This window comes from Aulostomus chinensis, chromosome 8 (assembly GCF_037954235.1).
Source record: "Aulostomus chinensis isolate RoL2024-O1b breed Wild chromosome 8, RoL_Achi_v1.0, whole genome shotgun sequence".
In the NCBI taxonomy this organism is placed as follows: Eukaryota; Metazoa; Chordata; class Actinopteri; order Syngnathiformes; family Aulostomidae; genus Aulostomus; species Aulostomus chinensis.
In genome coordinates this window covers 2068704-2088933 of record NC_141327.1, presented here as the reverse complement: position 1 = coordinate 2088933, position 20230 = coordinate 2068704, and the positions used below count along the sequence as shown (strand labels likewise).

General features: G+C 53.6%; 2 protein-coding genes across 18 annotated transcripts in view; one reads left to right on the top strand and one right to left on the bottom strand.

Annotated features, from left to right (window-relative positions):
• Nucleotides 1-4385, top strand: part of LOC147256813 (nocturnin-like) — a 14183-nt gene extending 9798 nt beyond the window's left edge. For all 8 annotated transcript variants that reach the window (XM_086210450.1, XM_086210449.1, XM_086210445.1 and 5 more), the window contains 4 exons: nt 140-258; nt 353-518; nt 1012-1343; nt 1426-4385. In XM_086210450.1, coding sequence (XP_086066576.1) covers nt 148-258; nt 353-518; nt 1012-1343; nt 1426-1938 — 1122 coding nt within the window. In that variant the 5' untranslated portion in view covers nt 140-147 and the 3' untranslated portion in view covers nt 1939-4385. The remainder of the gene's footprint in view (nt 1-139; nt 259-352; nt 519-1011; nt 1344-1425) is intronic.
• On the bottom strand, nt 4320-20230 carry LOC147256812 (ETS-related transcription factor Elf-2-like). Of its 10 annotated transcripts, XM_086210425.1 has the most exons (12): nt 19968-20080; nt 17187-17366; nt 15147-15279; nt 13362-13490; nt 13006-13252; nt 8138-8251; nt 7361-7555; nt 7092-7178; nt 6746-6941; nt 6277-6663; nt 6032-6203; nt 4320-5945 (listed from the first exon to the last, which is right to left on the bottom strand). In XM_086210425.1, exons 4-12 carry the CDS (start codon nt 13434-13436, stop codon nt 5364-5366), a joined length of 2055 nt encoding a protein of 684 aa, XP_086066551.1. In that variant the 5' UTR covers nt 13437-13490; nt 15147-15279; nt 17187-17366; nt 19968-20080; the 3' UTR covers nt 4320-5363. The 10 variants fall into 10 exon arrangements, with proteins under 10 accessions (XP_086066551.1, XP_086066553.1, XP_086066548.1 ...); XM_086210427.1 differs by lacking the exon at nt 15147-15279 and having other exon boundaries at nt 6746-6938; nt 19968-20082; XM_086210422.1 differs by lacking the exon at nt 15147-15279.

Here is a 20230-nt window from a genome sequence, read left to right as displayed (position 1 = left end):
TTGGTGGTAATCAAAGCAGTCAGAGATGACAGCACAGGGAGGTTTTGTGATGTCACACACCTTGTGGCTCCGCCCCTCAATTGGTGGTTCCTGCCGTAGTTACAGCATCAACTCATCGCCCCCCTGTTCTTCTAACCAGTGTATTCGATGGGTGGAGGGGCCACCAGTCTCTACAGCAGCCGGGCTCAGACCTGCAGCAGCAGCCACCTGGACCCCTACCAGCCTGCAGACACAACCCTGGATCCAGACCTCTGTCAGGTGACCCCTTTCCCTCCATATTCAGTCTAGACCATAAATGAACACACCTCCTGACGTGACCTTAACGCCACATCTCATGTTTGACTTCCTGCAGCTGCAGACCGAGTTCCCCGTGAGCCCCCTTGATCCAGAAACAGTGCTCCGACAATGTGAGGAGGCCCTGGGGGACGGCCCCCCTCGCCTCCGCAGGACCTTCATCCGCCCCTCGGATGGAGAAAGCAGCCCCATCAGGGTGATGCAGTGGAACGTCCTGGCCCAAGGTACCCGACTCCAGAACCTGACTAGTATCACTGCAAGGATGCGGTTTTCGTTTCCTCCATGCTAACAGTCAACGCTATGCTAACATGTTCATCACACCAGCTACCGAGGTGGAATAGGTCAACCCTGTTGACAGCTTCCTCAGCTGCCCCCAGGTCATCATCATCATCATCATTATTATTATTATCATTATTATTATTATTATTATCACCACCAGGAGGCAGCAGAGCCAAACATACTAAAAACAAGTCCTACAAATGCTAAACTTTGTAAACGTTGGTAACCCTGGCATGGGACCCACGGACCCCTCAGGGCCTTCACTCTGAGCTGTTGAAGTTTTTAGAAGTTTGGACGGCGGTGGGACAGGACAGCGGCGTGATCAACAGTTCCAGCACAGAGCTCTGACACTGGTATTCTGAGTCTCGCTCCGCCGCAGCTGAGGGGGTCCAGACTTGGAGACCTTATTTTAACGTCTCTTTTGTCTCCTGTCCTCAGCTCTGGGTGAAGGTCTGGACAGTTTTGTCCAGTGTCCCCCGGAGGCCCTCAGCTGGGCCCGAAGGAAGTACCTCATCCTAGAGGAGATCCTCAGCTACCGACCTCACATCCTGTGCCTGCAGGAAGTCGACCACTACTATGACACCTTGCAGCCGGTCCTGGCCGGCCTGGGCTACAGCGGCAGGTTCTGCCCCAAGCCCTGGTCGCCGTGTTTGGGTGTGGAGGGCAACAACGGCCCTGACGGCTGCGCCCTGTTCTGCAATCAGTCGCGCTTCGAGCTGCTGGACACCACAAGCGTCCGGCTGTCGGCCATGAAGATTCCAACCAACCAGGTGGGTGGCAATGACGACCACCCTCGGGTGAAGGGCAGATTACGGTGAACTTCATCTCTGACATGCTGCTCTCTTATCTCAGGTTGCCGTGGTGACGATGCTGCGTTGTCGAAGCACAGGGAGACGTTTGTGCGTCGCAGCGACACACCTGAAAGCTCGATCTGGGTGGGAGTGGCTCCGCAGCGCCCAGGGGGCTGACCTCCTACGTCATCTCCAAAATGTGGTGCAAAGGCATGCGAGCGCCACGTCCGGCTCCCGCCTCCCTCTGCTCATATGTGGCGATTTCAACGCCGTCCCGACTGAGGAGGTGTACCGGCGCTTCATCACGTCTCCTCTGGGTTTGGATTCGGCCTATAAGAAGCTCAGCCCAGGCAGTGTGACAGAGCCGCGGTACACGACGTGGAAGATTCGCCCAACAGGAGAATGCTGCTCCACACTGGACTACATCTGGTACAGTCGGGACGCGCTGAGCGTCGACGCCCTCCTGGACTTCCCCACAGATGAACAGATTGGACCCAACAGGCTCCCGTCCTTCAGCTACCCCTCCGACCACCTCTCTCTGGTTTGTGACTTCAGCTTCAGGGAGAAGGACTGAGCAGGAAGCGGTGAAGCAGGAAACTGACCGGGATGAGGCTGTGGAGAGGCGGAGTCATGACTGGCTTCCCTCCCCAGGCAAGTGAGTGGCGTCGCTTCACGCCATGGTGGAAGGATGGAGAGGAGGGACAGGTGGGCGTGCCGACACATCTCCCTCCCTGAACCGCGAGCCTTCATTTGTGCTACGACGCAAACCTGGACTGAGAATGTTTGAAGAGTCTGGAATCAAAGTGTTGTTGAAAAACTGTGATAAATGTTCCTCATGCTGCCAGTTCACTACAGACAGGAAGGAACTGGTTTTACTGGTTACTGTTGACTTGTGTAGCTTGACTTGAAAGCAGCTGTAATCATTGACTGGTGGAGGTCAACTGTTCAGATCATCGGCGACTCAGCAGTTGCTCTCAGCTGGTAGTCGACCAACTGTTTTCACCTGTATTTGAATGTTAAACTGGTTTCACAAATCTGTTTCGTCCTCTTGGACTATTTTAGGTTCCAGAGTTACTGGGCAGCTAAACTACAAAAATGGTCCTCATTCACTATTTTGCTCTCCGTTTGTACACCAAGTGGAGCAAAGGTTTGCTCCAGAAGCTGCCACAACTTCTCCGTCTCCATCAGAACCACCACCCCCTGACTGGGGGGACGGAGCAGAGAGAACGGGGCCCGGGTTCCTGTTCACACCAGAGCAGCCGATCCCCGTAAACCTCCTCCACCTCCCTTCTCTTCTTCATTTCTACAAGTTCAGCTCGTCTCTGCTGCCCCCAAGTGGCTAAAAAAAAAGCTTCCCTCAGGTACGTGGGAAGTTAACGTAAAAACCCTCAAATCTGTCTCTGGTTCTGTCACCGTGTTGGTGGAGCTCAGGTCATTCATTGTGTGTGTGTGTGTGTGTACACAGACATGGCAGCCACACACAGCAGTTACTGAACACACACTATATTGCCTAAAGTATTCGCTCACCTGCCTTGACTCACATATGAGCTTTAGTGACATCCCATTCCTCATCAATGTGACGTGGGTCCACCCTTTGCAGCTGGAACAGCTTCAACTCTTCTGGGAAGGATGTCCACAAGGTTTAGGAGTGTGTTTGTGGGGATTTTTGAACACTCTTCCAGAAGCACATTTGTGAGGTCACACACTGATGTTGGCCGACAAGGCCTGGCTCTCAGTCTCCGCTCTAATTCATCCCAAAGGTGTTCTATTGGGTTGAGGTCAGGACTCTGTGCAGGCCAGTCAAGTTCATCCACACCAGAATCTGCCATCCACGCCTTTATGGACCTCGCTTTGTGCACTGGTAGTCATGTTGGAAGAGGAAGGGGCCGGCTCCAAACTGTCCCCACAAAGCTGGGAACATGGAATTGTCCAAAATGTCTTGGTATGCTGAAGCATTCAGAGTTCCTTTCACTGGAACCAAGGGGCCAAGCCCAGCTCCTGAAAAACAACCCCACACCATAATCCCCCCTCCACCAAACTTTGCACTTGGCACAATGCAGTCAGACAAGTACCGTTCTCCTGGCAACCGCCAAACCCAGACGCTTCCATCAGATTGCCAGATGGAGAGGCGTGATTCGTCACTCCAGAGAACACGCCTCCACTGCTCTAGAGTCCAGTGGCCGCGTGCTTTACACCACTGCACCCGACGCTTTGCATTGCACCTGGTGATGTATGGCTTGGAAGCAGCTGCTCGACCACGGAAACCCATTCCATGAAGCTCTCTGAGCACTGTTGTTGAGCTAATCTGAAGGCCACATGAAGGTTGGAGGTCTGCAGTGATGGACTGCAGAAAGTTGGTGACCTCTTCGCGCTACGCGCTTCAGCATCCGCTGACCGCGCTCCGTCAGTTTAGGTGGCCTACCGCTTCGTGGCTGAGTTCCTGTCGTTCCCAAACACTTCCATTTCCTCATAATACAGCCGACAGTTGACTGGAATATTTAGGAGCGAGGAAATGTCACGACTGGATTGTCGCACAGGTGGCATCCTGTCACAGTTCCACGCTGGGATTCCCTGAGCTCCCGAGAGCGACCATCCTTTCACAAACGTTTGTAAAGACAGTCTGCAGGCCTTGGTGCTTCGTTTGTACACCTGTGGCCATGGAAGTGATTGGAACACCTGATTGTGATCATTCGGGTGGGTGAGCAAATACTTGCGATCCTCGGAAGAATTTCCATTCCCGCGTCACGTCTCAGCTGAATTAACCTCCATGGTACTGATCAGCGTCTGTCCAGGTGCGAGGAAAGGATTTGTCTCAGCCAGCGGTGACAGAACCTGCAGAGCAACCACCAACAGGCCGTGAACAGCGACCGAAGCCTGCACGTAAAAACTGAACCACTAAATCAATTCTGCAAGCAGGTCACATGACCAACGACAGACACAGCAGAGGAAGCGCCCAAGTTTCAAATGTCTTTTTAATTTTCAGTAAAATCTACTTTAATACACTTTGAAACAAGAGTACAACAAAATAGAATATACTTCAAATGTTGAATATACAAACAGTTCAGTCTGAACACAAATGTCTTTTTTGAATTTTCTCTCTTCGATATAAAATAATGAAACGTGGAGGCGGAGCCTAATGAGCTGACCTTTAATTGACCTGCTGGGACACTCGGTGGTGATTGAGCCGGTTTGAGGCCATCAACAGTTTAAAATAGTTTGACGTTATGTACATGTTTCCATGTTTCCTCCTGGACGTGGCAGCAGGCTCAGAGTCACCACGAGGGGGGGGGGGGCTTTTTAACAAATCTAAAATTCTAGACTGGAGTTTCTTAACTGCAGGACTCAAACCAGAGGAACCAATGAGACAAATATCAGTTCCCGAGTTCCTAGAATACTGTGCTTGGTACAAGTTAGCAAAAAGATGACAAAACAACAAAAACAAATCTCAGCTTACTGTTCAGACAGAACAAGAAACGAAAATTAAAATCTAAGGCTGTTCTGTTAACTTGAGCTCCGTAAACGGTATGATAGTTATTTACACGCGCGCACCGCCATCATTCACGTCTGACACCTCCCCTGGTGGAGCTTCTCCACCTCATCCCATGTAGCACCACCCACACTTGATCGACACAGTGATACAAGTACAAAAATTGCTGGTTTCAACATTTGTGGAGGCAAACGCCGACGCGCGGCCTCCACACCCCCACCGTCTTCCTGCCAGGCCTCAGTTCCTCTACAGTGTTCGTCCTGCTTTGTAGTGTTTCAGCTTCTTGTGTTAAAAGGTGCGTCCGTTTGCCAAATTTTGAGTCCGAGATCTTTTCTGTCGTGATCATCGTTGGTCCCTTTAAAATCGGTGTATTCCTATGTAGCAGGACGCTCTCCGGGTCCAGGGTTCCAGCGCGGTTCTGGGGCGCCGGCCCAGTTCAGTTCAGTCTCAGACTACGAGAATAACAGGACGTCAGACATGTACAAACGAACCTCCTCCAGCACTGCTGCTCCTCAACACTCAGGCTCTTCAGTCTTTGTGGTGTCGGGGGTTTCCAGGTTAACGCCCCCCTCTGACTTGACAGTTTTGGCGTTCCCCTGGTGCTGCGGCACTGCTACGGTCATGGGGACCTGAACAGCTTGGACCTGGACACCCGCAGCCTTGAGCTTCTCCACCGACACTCCTCCAGTTGCCGGGCCTCCTATCACCAGCTCTGAACCGTTTATGACACCGCTAATGATCCGAGGTTGCGCCTGATTGGCCGTCGATACCGTGACCACCCCGCTGCCGCCAACACTTCCTGGCTGTGACACTACCAGAGTCTGTTGCTGCGTTTGTGTGGCGAGTCTCATCACTTGTGTTCCCGGGGTGACATTGACCGGAGCCAGGGCCCGGACGGTCAGGGGGCTTCCCAGGAGGCTGATGCCTGCTGGCGAGGCCCCCATGCTGGACTTGGCTGTAGCTGCGGGGGCCTGGAGCTGACACTGAGCGAGCTGGTGGGCTGGGATGGTGATGATCTTGGCCAGCTGGACGGTGATCTTGTCCCCGTTCTCTGCGGTGGCTGGAACCATGGTGGGGATGGTCTGGATCACAACCTACACACACAAGTCACAAGTCCACCTTCAATAGTACAAAGGACCCAAACCCCGGGACCCCTGATCCCAGACCCGCATGAACCCACCTTCTGTTGGGAATTGGTGCCAGCGGCAGCACCGATAGGAGAAGCGTTGGTGAGGAGGGTCGTGTGTCCCCCGACCCCATGTGCTCCTCCTGGCTGCTGCACAGCAACGGTGGAGATCTTCTGACCGAGCGATGTCATGACAACCGGCACCTGCATAGCAACCCGCACCGTCCTGTAAAAGAGGTGAGACATGAGCGCCCCGTACTCGCGCTTATGCCTGGACGTCAGCCTCTGCGGGGTCTCACCTGGGCCCGGCAGCATTTGAAATGAGAGCCGTGTGTGATGGGTGGGTCTGGCTGCTGTCCGGTGCCGCCGAAACCGTCACGATCCTTGGAACGCCTGACGTTGCCGCCTTGCTGCCTGCGGGGACAGAAGCTTGGAGCATGTTGACCCTGCTGGCACCTCGCAGGATGTTGGGCTTCTTGGAAGACGACAGCTCGATGGTCTGCAGCAGCATCTCCGACGACAGCGGCACGCGCTCGTAGGACACGGGGGTCTCAATCAGGTCCTCGGTGGCGGGCACATCCGACTTGTCGTCATCAATGATGACGATGTTTTTGGGCATCTCTTTGAACTGGTAGACCAGACGCTGTCCCTCCACCTTGGCCAGGATGCCACGCTGGTAGTAATACCTGGGAAATAAGAGAAGCTATGATGAATCGTCACAGTCAGCCAGAAACCATCAGACCTGTGCGACTGTGCGGGACGGCTCACCTGAGCGCCCGTCCCATGGTCTCGTAGTTCATGTCGGGCTTGTTTTTGTGTTTCCCCCACAGCTTGGACACGGCCTTCGAGTCAACCAGTTTGAAGATGCCCTTCTCCCTCTGGGTCCACTTGATGTACCTGGGACAGGTGTTCTTGTCCTGCAGGAGGTCCAGCAGGAACTCCCAGAGGTAGGTGGTGCTCCCTGCTGGAGAGCAAAGGACATGCAGGCTACTGCTCATCACGCTGATCCATGTTGAGCAGCGCTCCACACTTCAGGCCTGCATTTGGTTTTGGTTTTATTACATCAGACAGAGAGCTCACTGGAGTAGTGAGGGGGGTGAGGGCGGGTAGATACCTTTCCCCTCCCGTGGTTTCTTCTTGATGCCCAGGTCTGGCGAGCCGTTGGAAAAAGCTGACTGTGGCGTTTTTGGTTTCCGTCCAGCTAAAGAAGAAAAAAATCATTCGATAACCTGACGATCTGGAGTGAGTGCAGCTCCTCAGATGCATGCGTCAGCGCCCGCCACTAGATGGTGCTCTCCCACCACTTAAGTCTCAAACAGTTTTCAACAATCAGTGTTTTACTAAAAAAATGAACTCAAATAATTACTGCCGTTCTTAATGTACCTCTCCTCTTCCTCGCAGGCTCGTGGTCAGGTTCTGGTTCTGGTTCCTCCAGCAGGGTGACCATGTCCTCATCCTCCTCGTCCTCCTTGCAGCAGTCCTCCGTCGATATCTCCACCTCCGTCTCTGAAATCATGTCAGGACGCATGGCAGCGTGGAGGAAGTCTGGCGTCGCTACGCATGGCGGGATGAAAGCTTCTAGATGGGGGGGGCAAACCAGACCTTCAGTGCCGGCCTGTCACGGCTCTACAAACATGCCGGTGCATTTTCATCCGGCTCCACTCACAAGTTCCCAACCAAATATCAGGCATTTGTTCACACCTGCGTGAGGTAGCGAGCACAAGGCCGCCATGCCGCGCGCGAGTGCTTCCTGAACCCAAGACATTACAACGACGGACAGCAGGAGACGCCGGGTTTGGTTTGGGTCTCTCAACTCTGACTGCTGCTGAGGTACTGTTGCTGCTCGGTGAGGTCACTGAACTGCACCACTGTGGTGTCGGGAAACGCCAACGTGGAAGACACGATTTATCGCTTCTTTATCGACGCTTCTTCCTCACCAACAAAATCACCAGCATGGAGGTTTAGACTCAAAGCCTGCTGGACGAGCGCCTCTGGAGCTGGGAGGGTTCACGCACACGAACCTCAAGACTCTGACGGGAGTCAGATTCACACAATAAACAGACTTGTTTCACATCTCGTAAATGTCCCGAGTGACTCGGGCGCGGATCGGGACCAGGACAGGAGCAGGAGAGTCTATGTGACGGGACTGGACAGGCGTACCTGGACTGCAGTCTTCTCTGAGGCTGGAGGGCGAGTCCATGTGCAGCAGAGCCTCCGCAGCTTCGATGGTCTTGTCGGAGCAGTGGACGCCAGTGCCATGAACAGACGCCTCCACTGAAACACACAACCAACACACACATCAGGATGTGGGCGCCGCCCCCCTCTAGCACAGGAGCTGCCATGGGGTCAGTGTCACAATGGCCGAGTCAAATACAGCTAACGTGTCACACGCCGACACCTCACTGTGTTAAAGTCGTCATGGCGGCCGTGTGGAGTGGCAGTGAGCGACACTGGGAGTTTGAACAGGATGGTGAGGAAGGCTGAGAGAGCCGGGCCGTCCCGTATTAGCCTGGACCAGAACAGAATCCCCCAGCCTGTCTCTCCCCTCCAGGAGGCCACCAGGCAGACAGAACCAAACACCTTCGATCAAAAAACTGAATCCAGCCTGTTGAGCGTGAAATGTGTCATGACGTACTGGACCCCTGAGAAGGAACCCACCTGCTGCTGCTGTCACTCACGGGGGGGGACACGTGAGATCCTGTTACACCCTTCAGTGGCCATGTTAGGCTATCACTCTGAAGTAACGGCCACAGCATAGGGGAGAGACGCCGGCTATCTTTAGACCGCCCTGCTCGCTGGTCTGCCCTCACAAACAAACAGGAGTCCTCAGCCTGGAGACCCTATAGGCGGTTCAACTGCCCTTGAAACCAGGCAGCTGTGCTGCAAGAGGACCACCAGGTGGGGGGTCAGAGGACGCAGCCGGGCCGACCTACACAAACACACCTGCACTTTCTGCTCCACACCTGGACTGTTACGTGTTATTTCTCCCTAAATGATCAAACCAGAAAAGCCTTTCACGACATTTTGAATTTAGTGTCAAATGTGTACACGGCTATGAACCACATGGGCATTGGGGTCGTTCATCAGTGACGACACGTCTGTTATTGATGTACTTCACATGTAACGGCGCCAAGAATAGCAGCGAGTCCGACAGAAAGTAGTGCCGCCTCTGATGACTTCCGTGTTTACACTCCTCAACCTTTCCCTCCAGTTCTCTTCGAAGAAGCACACAAATCCTCTTGTCACTCATCCTCCTCCTCAACTCCCATTGGCTGATTACCCGGCTATGGCCCCGCCCCCGCCAAGCTCTGACTGGACGCCTGCTGAACCCCTGAAGCAAGGCGCACCCTATTGGACGACCCGCATGTCACTCAAGCCGCCTCCCGCCCCCTCACATAAACAATGCTTCCGCCATCTAAAAGAAGGTAAATACTTGAAAATAAACCTCAATACGGAAGAAAACGACGCCGCCTCTTAAGGAGGACGTAGTTACATAAAGAGAAACGTTCCACACGCGTCCGGGGAGGAATAAGTGTGTGTTACCATGTGAGCGCGTGTGTGTGTGTGTGTGAGAGTGAAAGTGTGAGCGTGTGTGTGAGATCGATAGCTGAAGCTGCTCTCCAGCAGCAGGAAGAGAACGAGAGGCCGAGGTTCACGCTGCGACCGCCGGCTGCCCAGCACCGGCACTGCGGACACGAAGCTGCCTGATCTCCTTCCGCCACATGGCCCTGGTCCGGCGGGGAGGGAGGCTGCTGCAGCGGCGTGCGGGGCACTCGTGAACGATGTTGCCGCATGCAGAGCTAAGTAAAGCCACGGGCTCATGCTGGGCTCTCTGTATTAAAAGATGGTGTGTGTTTGAGTGTGTGTGATTGTGTGTCGGTGTGTGACCAAAATACTCCAGGAGAAATAAACCCACATGTCCTTCCACTCAGACAGCGTGGCAAAGACGTAGCAAAGACAACATTTTACACTTCCTGGTTCTGCACAGCCGACCTACTCTCCAGTATCCTCCGCCGCCCCGCGCCGGGAGCCACCGGCGCCGGCATGCAACACAATCCCGGTGCAGAGGGAGCGCTACCCGCGCAGGCTCCCGCCTCCCGGAGGTTTCCCCCCCGGTGAAACCAGCTCCGGGGAGCCGTGTAGCAGCGCCATGCAGGTTGCTACCAAGGTGATCACTTCCTGATTGCCCTCCATTGCTCCACCGCACCGCTGGCGGAGACGACGACAGCCGCCCAGGCTCTAACTCGGGCTCGCGCCGCGCCGTTATTCCCGGGTCGAGTATCTCGGTACGTTACCGGCTCTGATGAGGAGATCGAGCTGGTTCGCGTGCCCGTCATGCTGAGAAGTCGCCATGTTCCCCCTCGCCGCAGATTCACATTGACTTTTCACTGGTTTGTATGGGAAGCTACTAACTGAGATCCCTCCGCCGCTAAGAGGAAATCTTATCGAATTCAAAGAGACACGCAACGGCGGCAGAGTGGTATCCCTCCGCCACCGACACAGGAAATCCTTCCGTTGCCCTCCTTCGCTGACGTTGTGACTACGTCACATAAAGCTGCAGTGTGTCGGTGTCGCGAGCAACACAACAGCACCGAAACCGCAGCGTGAACCACCACTGTCCCCCACTGCCATTTTCGAGTCCCACCACTGGTTTCCCTCCATTTTTGACTCACAAAAGTTTTAAAAGCCATTTATCCGTCAAGCGGCTCTTTTTAACACTTCGGCCACAGGGTCGCGGGCGTGCGCGAGGACACGGAGCCTCCCGGACCGGGAGCGCGGTTTTCAGCATGTGGCAAATCCGCCTAAATCCAGTCCAGACTTACGGACTCCCCACTGGTTCGGACTGGTATTGGACACCTTCACTGGTCATAAGCAAAAACGTCCACAAGATGGCGATGTGTGGTCGCATGAGCCCGACAGACCAGACAAGCCGAACCCCAAGGCTCTGTTCCAGTTCAGGTTCCTGATGAACCGTCAGACTCGCTCAGTAAACTCCACAAAACGTCCACACAGGAACCAGGAGGACGAGGTACAAATACAAGCTTTATATGGGTTTTTTTAACCCACAAGAGCCAGACTGGAATTAATTGACGAAACATTTATGAGCAGACATGCAGGCCTGAGAACGACTGCATCTCCACCACCTCTGGTGCTGGTCTGGGGCCTCTTTCCCATAGGCCCAGGTCCGGGGCCTCTACCTCCACGGCCCTGGTCTGGGGGGTCTACCTCCACTGCCCTGGTCTGGGGTCTCTTGTCTGGGGGGGGTCTACTTCCACTGGCCCGAGTCTGGGGGGGCTCTACCTCCACTGGCCCTGGTCTGGCCATTCCTGTCAGTCTCCCAGCCTTCTCCGGGTCTTTGTCAAAGGGACGGGTCCTCCTGCCCGGACCAGATTTGTTGCTCTGGTCCTTTGCTGTCCTGGAGGTTTTCTCCTCCATGAATGTCCCTGTTGTAACGTCCAGCTCCCCCTGTACGGACTCTTACCCCTAAAGGGGAAATACAGCAGCATGTTACTGCAGGAGTCTGGCCACGCCCCTCCATCACATCAGTACTGGTGGCTCCTCCCTCTGCTGGTTTTGGTAGGACACTGCGGTTCCAGACCTGCTCTGCTTGTAAAAGTCTCATGAGGGAACTTTTGCTGTGGTTTGGTTCAGTACCAATAAAACTGACCTCTCTTGACATGATTTTGTAATTTCTCAGTTCACATGAGACGCATTTGTGTTCACACTGCTACAAGAATGTGACTGGATCTCTGCATGACTGGATCCACTCATGCAGAGATCCAGTCACTCTGGGATCCACTCATGCTGAGATCCAGTTACTCTGGGATCCAGTCACGCTGAGATCCAGTCGCTCTGGGATCCAGTCACGCTGAGATCCACTCAATCAGATCTCAGCATGAGTGGATCCCACAGTGACTGGATCTCTGCGTGACTGGATCCACTCATGCAGAGATCCAGTCATGCTGAGATCTGATTGAGTGGATCTCAGCGTGACTGGAACAGCTCCGTGAATGAGAACAGTTTATGGATCTCTAGGAACCCCTGGATCCTGACCTAACTGTCTGGGCTGATCTGGTTCTTCCCAGCTGAGGGGCGTCCCTGGTGACATTTCTGTCCCAAAGCTTTGGAGTCACCCTGACAAACAAAGTAAGGACAGGTGCAGCGTTCGAGCCTGGTCGGTCCAGCAGTCCACGCTCCTGCAACATGCAAACATGCATTTCCAAAAATACTAGGATTTAATAAAGCCTGATGTAAAATAGGGAGGCCACGCCCCTGGCATGACCTCCCTGCAGGGGTCAAACTAGGGTGTTTGGAGCTGATAGCCTCCCTGCTCGGACACAGAGAGGCTGTGTTGACCTCTGTGACCCAACGGTGGCGGTGAAACGATCAACCTGTTGGTTGGACGCTACCTGCACCAATCAAAGAGCCATTAAAGGTGGCGTTAGAGCCCACTTCTGTTTCAGTGCCGTATTTGATGTTTTATTTCTTCTATGTTTACATTTCTGTTGGTATGCATTGTGCATCTTTCATGCCTCAGTATTACGCCTCAGAGACGCATTACCCACGATGCCCAGTAGGTGGTTCCACCTGTGTGTGTGGAGGAAATTGGTCACCTGTCCATTTAAGCTTCAGGTGTGTTTGGTATCGGCAGAGCATCCTAGCTTTGACCGTCAGGTGCGGTAATTTGCACAGGTAGAACTGTTTTGGATTGTTTGAATCAGTCCTAGCGTAAATAAATCACACATTTGATTGCAAACGGACGTTGTGGACGCGGATTCTTCCAAGCTGCCTGCATGGACGCGTCGGTCTCGTGTTTAGCCGCCATCGGCCGCCTCATGGCTTGTAGTGTTTGTTTTGTTTTTTTAGTCTCCCAAGTCAAGCCGCTACAAACTGTTTCAATCCCTGCAGAACAATCCAGTAACAAAACAACAAAACGTTCTCTTGCTGGTTGTCACTCAGTAAACCCGCAGCTGCTCGACTCTCTAACACCAGGTACAGCGTGTGATGAGTGGAAGTACGAGTCTCACCTGCCTCCATCTCCGTCTCCACCTCCTGCTCATCGCCCACCTCCTGCATCAGGTACAGCTGGTCGTCATACACCAACACCTGTGCGGCGTAGCTCTGCTGCTCCGCTACGCTGGCGCCGGGAACCTCCTCCACGATGACCGCCGGGGAGTCCTCAGCATCCTCATAGGCCTCCTCAGCTTCACACTCTCCCTCCACCTCTCCTTCCACCTCTCCCTCCAGGTCCAGGTCTGCCACACACTCGTCCTCCTGTCCAGGTAGGCGGTGACAACAAATGTTCACACAGGAACATGGAACAACACAAAGGAACATGGAACAGCACAGGAACACAGCACAAGCTTTGATGTGGAGAACCCACCTGCTGCAGATCCTCCACAGCTGTGACATACTCCACCACCGTCCCGCCAGAGTCAACCAGCACCACTGAGGTCATGACTCATGCTCCTCAATGATGGGCCGTCACGGCGCCGGTCCACTGCTGCCGACCCTGCAGAGAGGAGACAGCACACGACCGTGATCACCAGGTTCTGTGTCCATGTCCACAACAGTTTATGACCCCGCGGCGACATTTTAAGATTTTGAGGATTATTATTATCAAGCAGCTTCACGGTGCGGGCACGCAGACCGGCTCAGACCCCAGCTAGCGGCTAAGCTAACCAGCTGCTGGCTTCTCTTCCATGTCCATGTAGACATGAGAGATGGCGGCAAAGTCTTCCATGAAGAGGTTTCTAGCTTCCAGAACTCATTCACACACCAATGGCAAGGGTCCAGTCACCATCCACCTGCAAACCACGGCTGAGTGCCTTGCTCAAGGACACGTCCGCACAACCTAGACGTCCGTAGATGACCCAGTCTCTCCTCAGCTGACACAGAACTCAAGTCTCTTGAAGTCCAGACGCTTTACTAAAAACAGAACAAGATTTTTTGCGGAAGCGTAATCTCGTCCTGCCTGCTACTGTCCAACCTGAACACCTCCCACACCATAGAATCGTCTCGCTGAAAGGTAAGTAGGTCTTCCTCCATCTGTCCCAGCTGTAGTCCACCGCCTCAACCCCAGATCCAGTCTCTTCTTCTCAGCTACGGCCTGCAGGAAGTGGCTGTCTGCTCTTACAGGAAGAAACACACTGTTAGGAAGCGGAGCCATTCCCTAAAACAGGCTCGTGTCCACTGGAGGATCAAGTGGCCTGGAGCCATGGAAACAGTTGCTAGGAACCGCAGGGCCCTCAGTTCCTGTTCTGTGCTGCTCAGCAGGCCAACAATAGGATGAAAGACAAAGGGAAGGCCGGAGCCTGGAGGGACCGACATTCTTCCAGAGCTGCGGTGGCAACTGAACTGGCGAGATTTGATGGTCCGGGAGGGCCTAGAAATCATCAAGATGGCTGGTGAGGCGGGTGACGTAACATAGTAACATCAGGGTGGGATTCCCAGGGGCAGAATAAACGGCACGAAAATACTGTCAGAAAACACGTTTCTCTAGGAGGGAGATCAAAGCACTGAAAACTGTGACGACTAAAACAGAGGACGAGACGAAGCTTGGGGACGGAGCTGCCAAGAGACACCTGCAGGGTGAAGGTTCGGTTCTGTTGCTTCAACTGATTTCTGATTCATTCTGGAGTCCCAGAAATTAATAATAATAATACAAATAATAATAATAATTTCGTTTTTGCACTTTGTTTTTTACAATAAAAACATAAAAGACAGAATAGAAAAGATTTCAAGTCAACAGCAGTAAAACAAGCAATGCCACCATAAAATGAATATTAATGAAAGCAGGTGGAAGAGAGGAACTGGAGCTGGACCTCCTGGTCCCCTCCAGCACCTGGTTCAGCTCGGGGGCCCCGACCCAGGAACCAGTAGCTCAGGCTGCATGCAGGCTCGTATGGACACATCAGGCCTGTGATGTCATCAGGGGGCCAACGTCCTTTCAGAGTAATCCCCCCCCCCCCCCCCAGTCTCACTTCTAGAACGCAGCGATAACCGAGGCTGGAGGTCATCTTGCTGCAGCTGAGGTCTGGAAAGTTGTGTTGACATCATGCAAAGGTGATGGAATGACGGCGTGTGGGACCATTACTGACTGACGGACGTCACCTGATGATCACCGTCAAAGATGCTGCGATTTCGACTCTGATCTGACAAAGAGAACCTGAGTGAGAGGACGAGTGACTGGAGGGTTCTGGACTGATGAGCGTGGCTTCTGATGAGAGTCCGACTGAGGTACCGGCCCTTAGCTGCCCGTCACGGGCCAATCACTGACACGTCTCATCTATGTTGGTTTTCTGAAGAAGAAGAAGAAGAAAACTTTTATCCAGCTGCTGAAGTGCAGCAGTCAATTCTGATGCGTAGTCAAACGTCATGTGTCCAGCAGAGGGCGCTCCAGCTCCTCCACCCTGTCTGTTTTACTGTTTTATTTTGGTCTTTATTTAAATGGTCAAGTACGACCATACTGAATTTTTTCGACTGTTATTTCAACAGGAGTTCATTTTATATTAGATTTCTGTAACTGGTCTTTTCCATCTGCTCTAAGTTTGATTTCGGGCTCTTCTTCTTCTTCTCATGTCGGTGTGACTGAGGTCACGTCAGAGACAGTCAGACGTGAGTGCATCTTTGTAAATCGCGACTGTCACAATTTCCAGGAGGACTTTGCTTTGTAACCATCTTTATGACGAGGGATCATGTCAGGCCCAGCAGGTATCTGTCCGACATAAATCCGTCCCTGACCTACGACAGAACTGTCACATGACTTCTGTTGACAGCCTCGGAGGTGAGGGCCGTTGGAGGGTTTCAGCTCCCAGATCAGAACAAACAGGCCGCGTGCTGAGTCAGCACTGCTTCACGCACACAGTGACCAACATTCAACCCTCCGCTTCCAAGCGTGCAGCTGATCTCCAGCACCTGCCGTCTCACCCCAGGCACCAGTTTTCCTCTCAGGTTGAATTTCTTCCTCGTTTCACGCTGAACTTGGAGTTTGAAGCCTTCAGGCTGCAGGAGGACGGGCGAGGGCACAGCTGGGCAGATGTGCGACAGTCCGTCGGGGAGGAGGAGGGTTGTCGTCATGTATGCAGCTGACATGTTTGGAGGAACGTCGTCATCAGAATGTGAACCTCGACCAGCCAGAGCTACAACCTCACCCCAACTCTCAGAACACTGTCGTTCTTCTGTTCGTATTCCTCCATCTTGTCTGCACACGAGCGCCAACAAACCCCAACGAACTGCTAAACGGCGATGACGCCACAGTGATTTGGCCGCGTTTAAAAGCAGGTTGGGTTTGGTTCAGTACAGCAGACTGAACATTACCTGTGAGTGACAACAAGCCCATTAACCGCCATCTCAATCAGCCATGACTACCAGGGCGCCATTTGACCCGTGAATGAAGGCCAATTGTACTCTTTCACACTGCAGACAAAGGCTGATGTTAGCGGGTGTTAGTGGGGGTTTTGTTCAGCGTGAAAGGAGAATCAGACCTGCTGAAGGCTTCGCCGTTTACACGCTAGTGCTTGATACACCGCAACACACTCAGGAGGGACGGCGGCCCGCCGCAGCACACGACCAGCCACCATCACTGCCAACGTCACACCACAAATACAAGACATACGCCACATGAATAGAGTAGGTAGGGCTTTGAATGGGTCACAAAAGTGTAAACACACACACACACACACACACACACACACACACACACACACACTCCAAGACAAGTCTTTCTAGTTAGACTTGCAGGTTGCATTCAATCAGCTGAGAACCTGCAGGACGACTGCAAACATGTGGCTGCCATGTGTCGTTACTCAGCTCATACACATGAGTCTTTACACTGCTGCACTGAGTATTTAACACACACACACACACACACACACACACACACACACACACACACACACACACACACACACACACGGTAATTCACCTTGCACATTCTATAGAAAGAATTCAAATATTGTTAAGGTCCAAAGACAATAGCCGGGGTTTGCACTGGTTTTAAGGTCCGATCACCAGCACGAGAGCGACGGCTCGCTGGTTTCCATCGTGAGTGTTTATCCGGGTCACAGCGAGCCAGAAGCAGTCGCCACTTTAGCGGAGTCATGCTGACAGGCCAGCTTTCCCACCACATGATCCCAATGAACTCATCACCAGAGGAGACTGGTCCCAGTGGCCATGTGATTCAGAACAGCTCTTCATTTTGACTTACTTGTTGGAGCAGCACCTCTCAGGCATCCGTGCCTCTCTCTCCCCCCGTCTGCCTCCCACTCGCCCAGGCTTTCTCTCTCTGACATCCATCCCTCCATCTCCTCTTGCTGCCTGTACTGCCTGCCTGCTCCCGGGTGGAAGAAACCTCTGAGAGCAACTCAGCACTTCTCAGAACCCTGCCCTGATCACATGACAAGGGTGGAACACGCGCGCACACACACACACACACACACACACACACACACACACACACACACAGTCACATGATTTTTCAACAACAGCGCTTTTGTTCCAAGTAACTGGGGCTGTTGGTAAAGATACAACGCCCTGCCTTGTGCCCTGCCCTCAGCTAACACACACACACACTCACAAACGGACACACACGAAGGCATGCATGACCTCAGGATCATTGACTCGCCATTCCCCCGGCTCATTACCCCCCCCCCCCCCCCCCCCGTCCAGAAGTCTCTGTTCTACCTGGGGCTTCTCAGGAGCAGCCTCGTGCCTTTGATTTACACTCTGAAGCAGAAAAGCAGCCAATCAAATCCCCTCATTTTAAAGTTAAGCCTATCAGCATCAGCGGTTCATAAGCATCAGCCAGGTAGTCTGCAGAGGAGGGGGAGGAGCTGCAGACTACCTGGCGAGCCTGAGTCTGTGCCTGGTCCTGCTGGTCCACAGCTGGTGGCAGCAGGTGGAGTCCCGCTAACACCGTTAGCCCGCGGCTGCTGCGCCACCCTCGGCGTTTCCTTTCCCCAACACGTCGGTGCTTCTTTCTCACACATTCATACAGTTCGTAAAGACGCGGAACCACAACAGCAGCGTCACCTTCAGGAGTGGGCGGGTCCATCGTTGCGTTCAGTGATGTCACACGCACCTGAAGGCTTTATAGACTTTTTGGATCAGAAAACCTTCAACAACAACAAAACGCAGAACGTACAACTAAAGCACTTCTAGAATCAATAACCGCCGAGTGCAACATGCAGGCGGCTCTTCCGCTCGCTGTGTCTGTCAGGGAGGACAGGAAGGGGATGTTGGGAGATAACGGTCACCAGCAGGAACTCGTTTCTGGTTGGTAACAAAAAGTAACTGGAGCAGATTCATGAGCATAAACCCAGAGAGGATCACGTGACCTCCAGGCTGTAGCAGCAACTATAGATGGAACCCCTGGAGATGCTAACTTCCTGTTGGACGACAAAAATATGTCATCCCAGGGTAGCTCTACAACACCGCAACATGGCTAAGGCCTTGTACCATAGACCCGTACAGCTGATGGTCCCTTCCCAGACACTGTCCCATCATGCATTGCACTGGTGGACAGGAGGGGAACAAGTCCAGACCCGCGTGACCGTCAGGGTTCTTTCATTTAGCAGATGAGCTCGTCTGGACAGACATCCCAGCGCGTAGTGGAGCAGGGACATCCAGGGACGACTTCAGCCGCTGGGCAGACGCCTCCAGAGCACAGACGCCTCCAGAGCACAGACGCCTCCAGAGCACAGTCCACCCGTCGGCCACAGGACGTCCCACCGGTCAATGATTGACTGCAGCGCTGCTGGACTCCTGTCCCGCCGGCAGCTGCCAGTCCACAGACGCACACGTGAATACTGCAGCAGCGGAGCGGAGGGACGCCATTTACTGAAATACTTACAATCAATAATAATTACGAGTTGATGCGGATCTTCAGGCAGAGCTGTGGAGCCCAGGAGGGGCCAGGTGGAGGCGGGGCCTCCTCCCTCCTGAGCCTCCACACCTTCAATCCCTGTCAAAGTTTCAGAGTTCCAGACAGGCCAGGTTCTGCTGGTGGAGGATTTAAAGTCCAGCAGCAGGGTTGAGTCCAGAGAGCTTTATTGTCCTTGCAGGGAACAAAGCCCGAGCAGTTCTACAGGACCACTGAACCTCACGTCAGTTCGTCTGCTTTTATTCTACCAAAGTGGGCGTGGGGTGTGGTTCTGACCACGCCCCTTCTACCAACACCTGGCACCCTCACCTCATTTCTAATTGGGTCTGATTCAGTGGTGTCACTAGACCCGTGTTCCTCTGTGGTCCGGCTGTAAACCTGCTGGCTCAAAGTTCCTGCATCCAGGTTTTTAAACACTCCTCCTCTCCCCAGTCTGACAGTCTGGCCTCTGGTCCTGTGAGGGGCCTGCCCTCCTCCTGCAGGATCCCGTTCTGACCCTGTCCAGGGTTGAGGGTCAGAATTCCTCAAGCAGATCAAAACTGGTGGCAAATCACGATGAGGACAGAATCGGTGCTCCAGAGCTCAGACACCAGCGTCTCTGCGGGTCCGCCGAGCATCCACAGGTCGGTTCCCATAGGAGGGGAGGCGTGTCTTCATCGCCTGTTCACTCTCAACGAGCGCGTTCGACGTGGGAACTGAATCCACTCGATCCCACCGCTCAGCCAGCAGATCTGATCCAGGGTCAGATCAGCCAGCAGATCTGATCCAGGGTCAGAGTAGCCAGCCCTGACACGGCTAGCTGCTAGCATGGCAGACTATCGGTGAAGATCGTGTCACACTGTTGCTCGGCGGCTAACGTCCCCGTAGCTAAGACCCGGGGCCGACCAGCAACAGCCGTTCGTCAGCTCTCAGCTGGCGGTGATATCACCACACTGGCCTGGGAGCCCGATGAGAAGCGCGGCGACGGTTTCCCGAGCAGCAGCGGAATATTGACATTAACTTGGCTAACGTAGCTAGCTAACGTTAGCCCGCTGACAAAAAGGACCTGTCAAATAACACAATAAATCACGTGACTCACACCGACTAACGTCACGGCAGCTCACTCACCGTCCAAGTTCTCCTTCTCGCTTCAAGGTGGGTAAAAGCGATGCAGGTTGGAGGCAGCGGGCAGGCGCGGAGTGGTCAGCGAGTGTGTGAGTGTGTGTGAGTGTGTGTGAGTGACATGTAGTAACCTCGCCGGTGAGGAGGAGTGCCGTTGCTCGCGGGAGGGTCACGTTAGCCCGCGGGAGCGACAGGGACGGCTCGCGGGACCGCGGCGGAGCTCCTGCGATCAACAGCGGGAACCGTAAATGAATAAAAGGTCTGCATGT

Bases quoted from the DNA above. Each gene is read 5' to 3' on its own strand.
- LOC147256812 (XM_086210424.1), bottom strand. From the start codon at position 13,436: ATGACCTCAGTGGTGCTGGTTGACTCTGGCGGGACGGTGGTGGAGTAT. The intron at 6,942-7,091 runs GTATCTACCCGC...TTTGCTCTCCAG, and splicing joins GAAACCACGGGAGGGGAAAG to CAGGGAGCACCACCTACCTC. The intron at 6,664-6,745 runs GTGAGCCGTCCC...CTTATTTCCCAG, and splicing joins ACCATGGGACGGGCGCTCAG to GTATTACTACCAGCGTGGCA.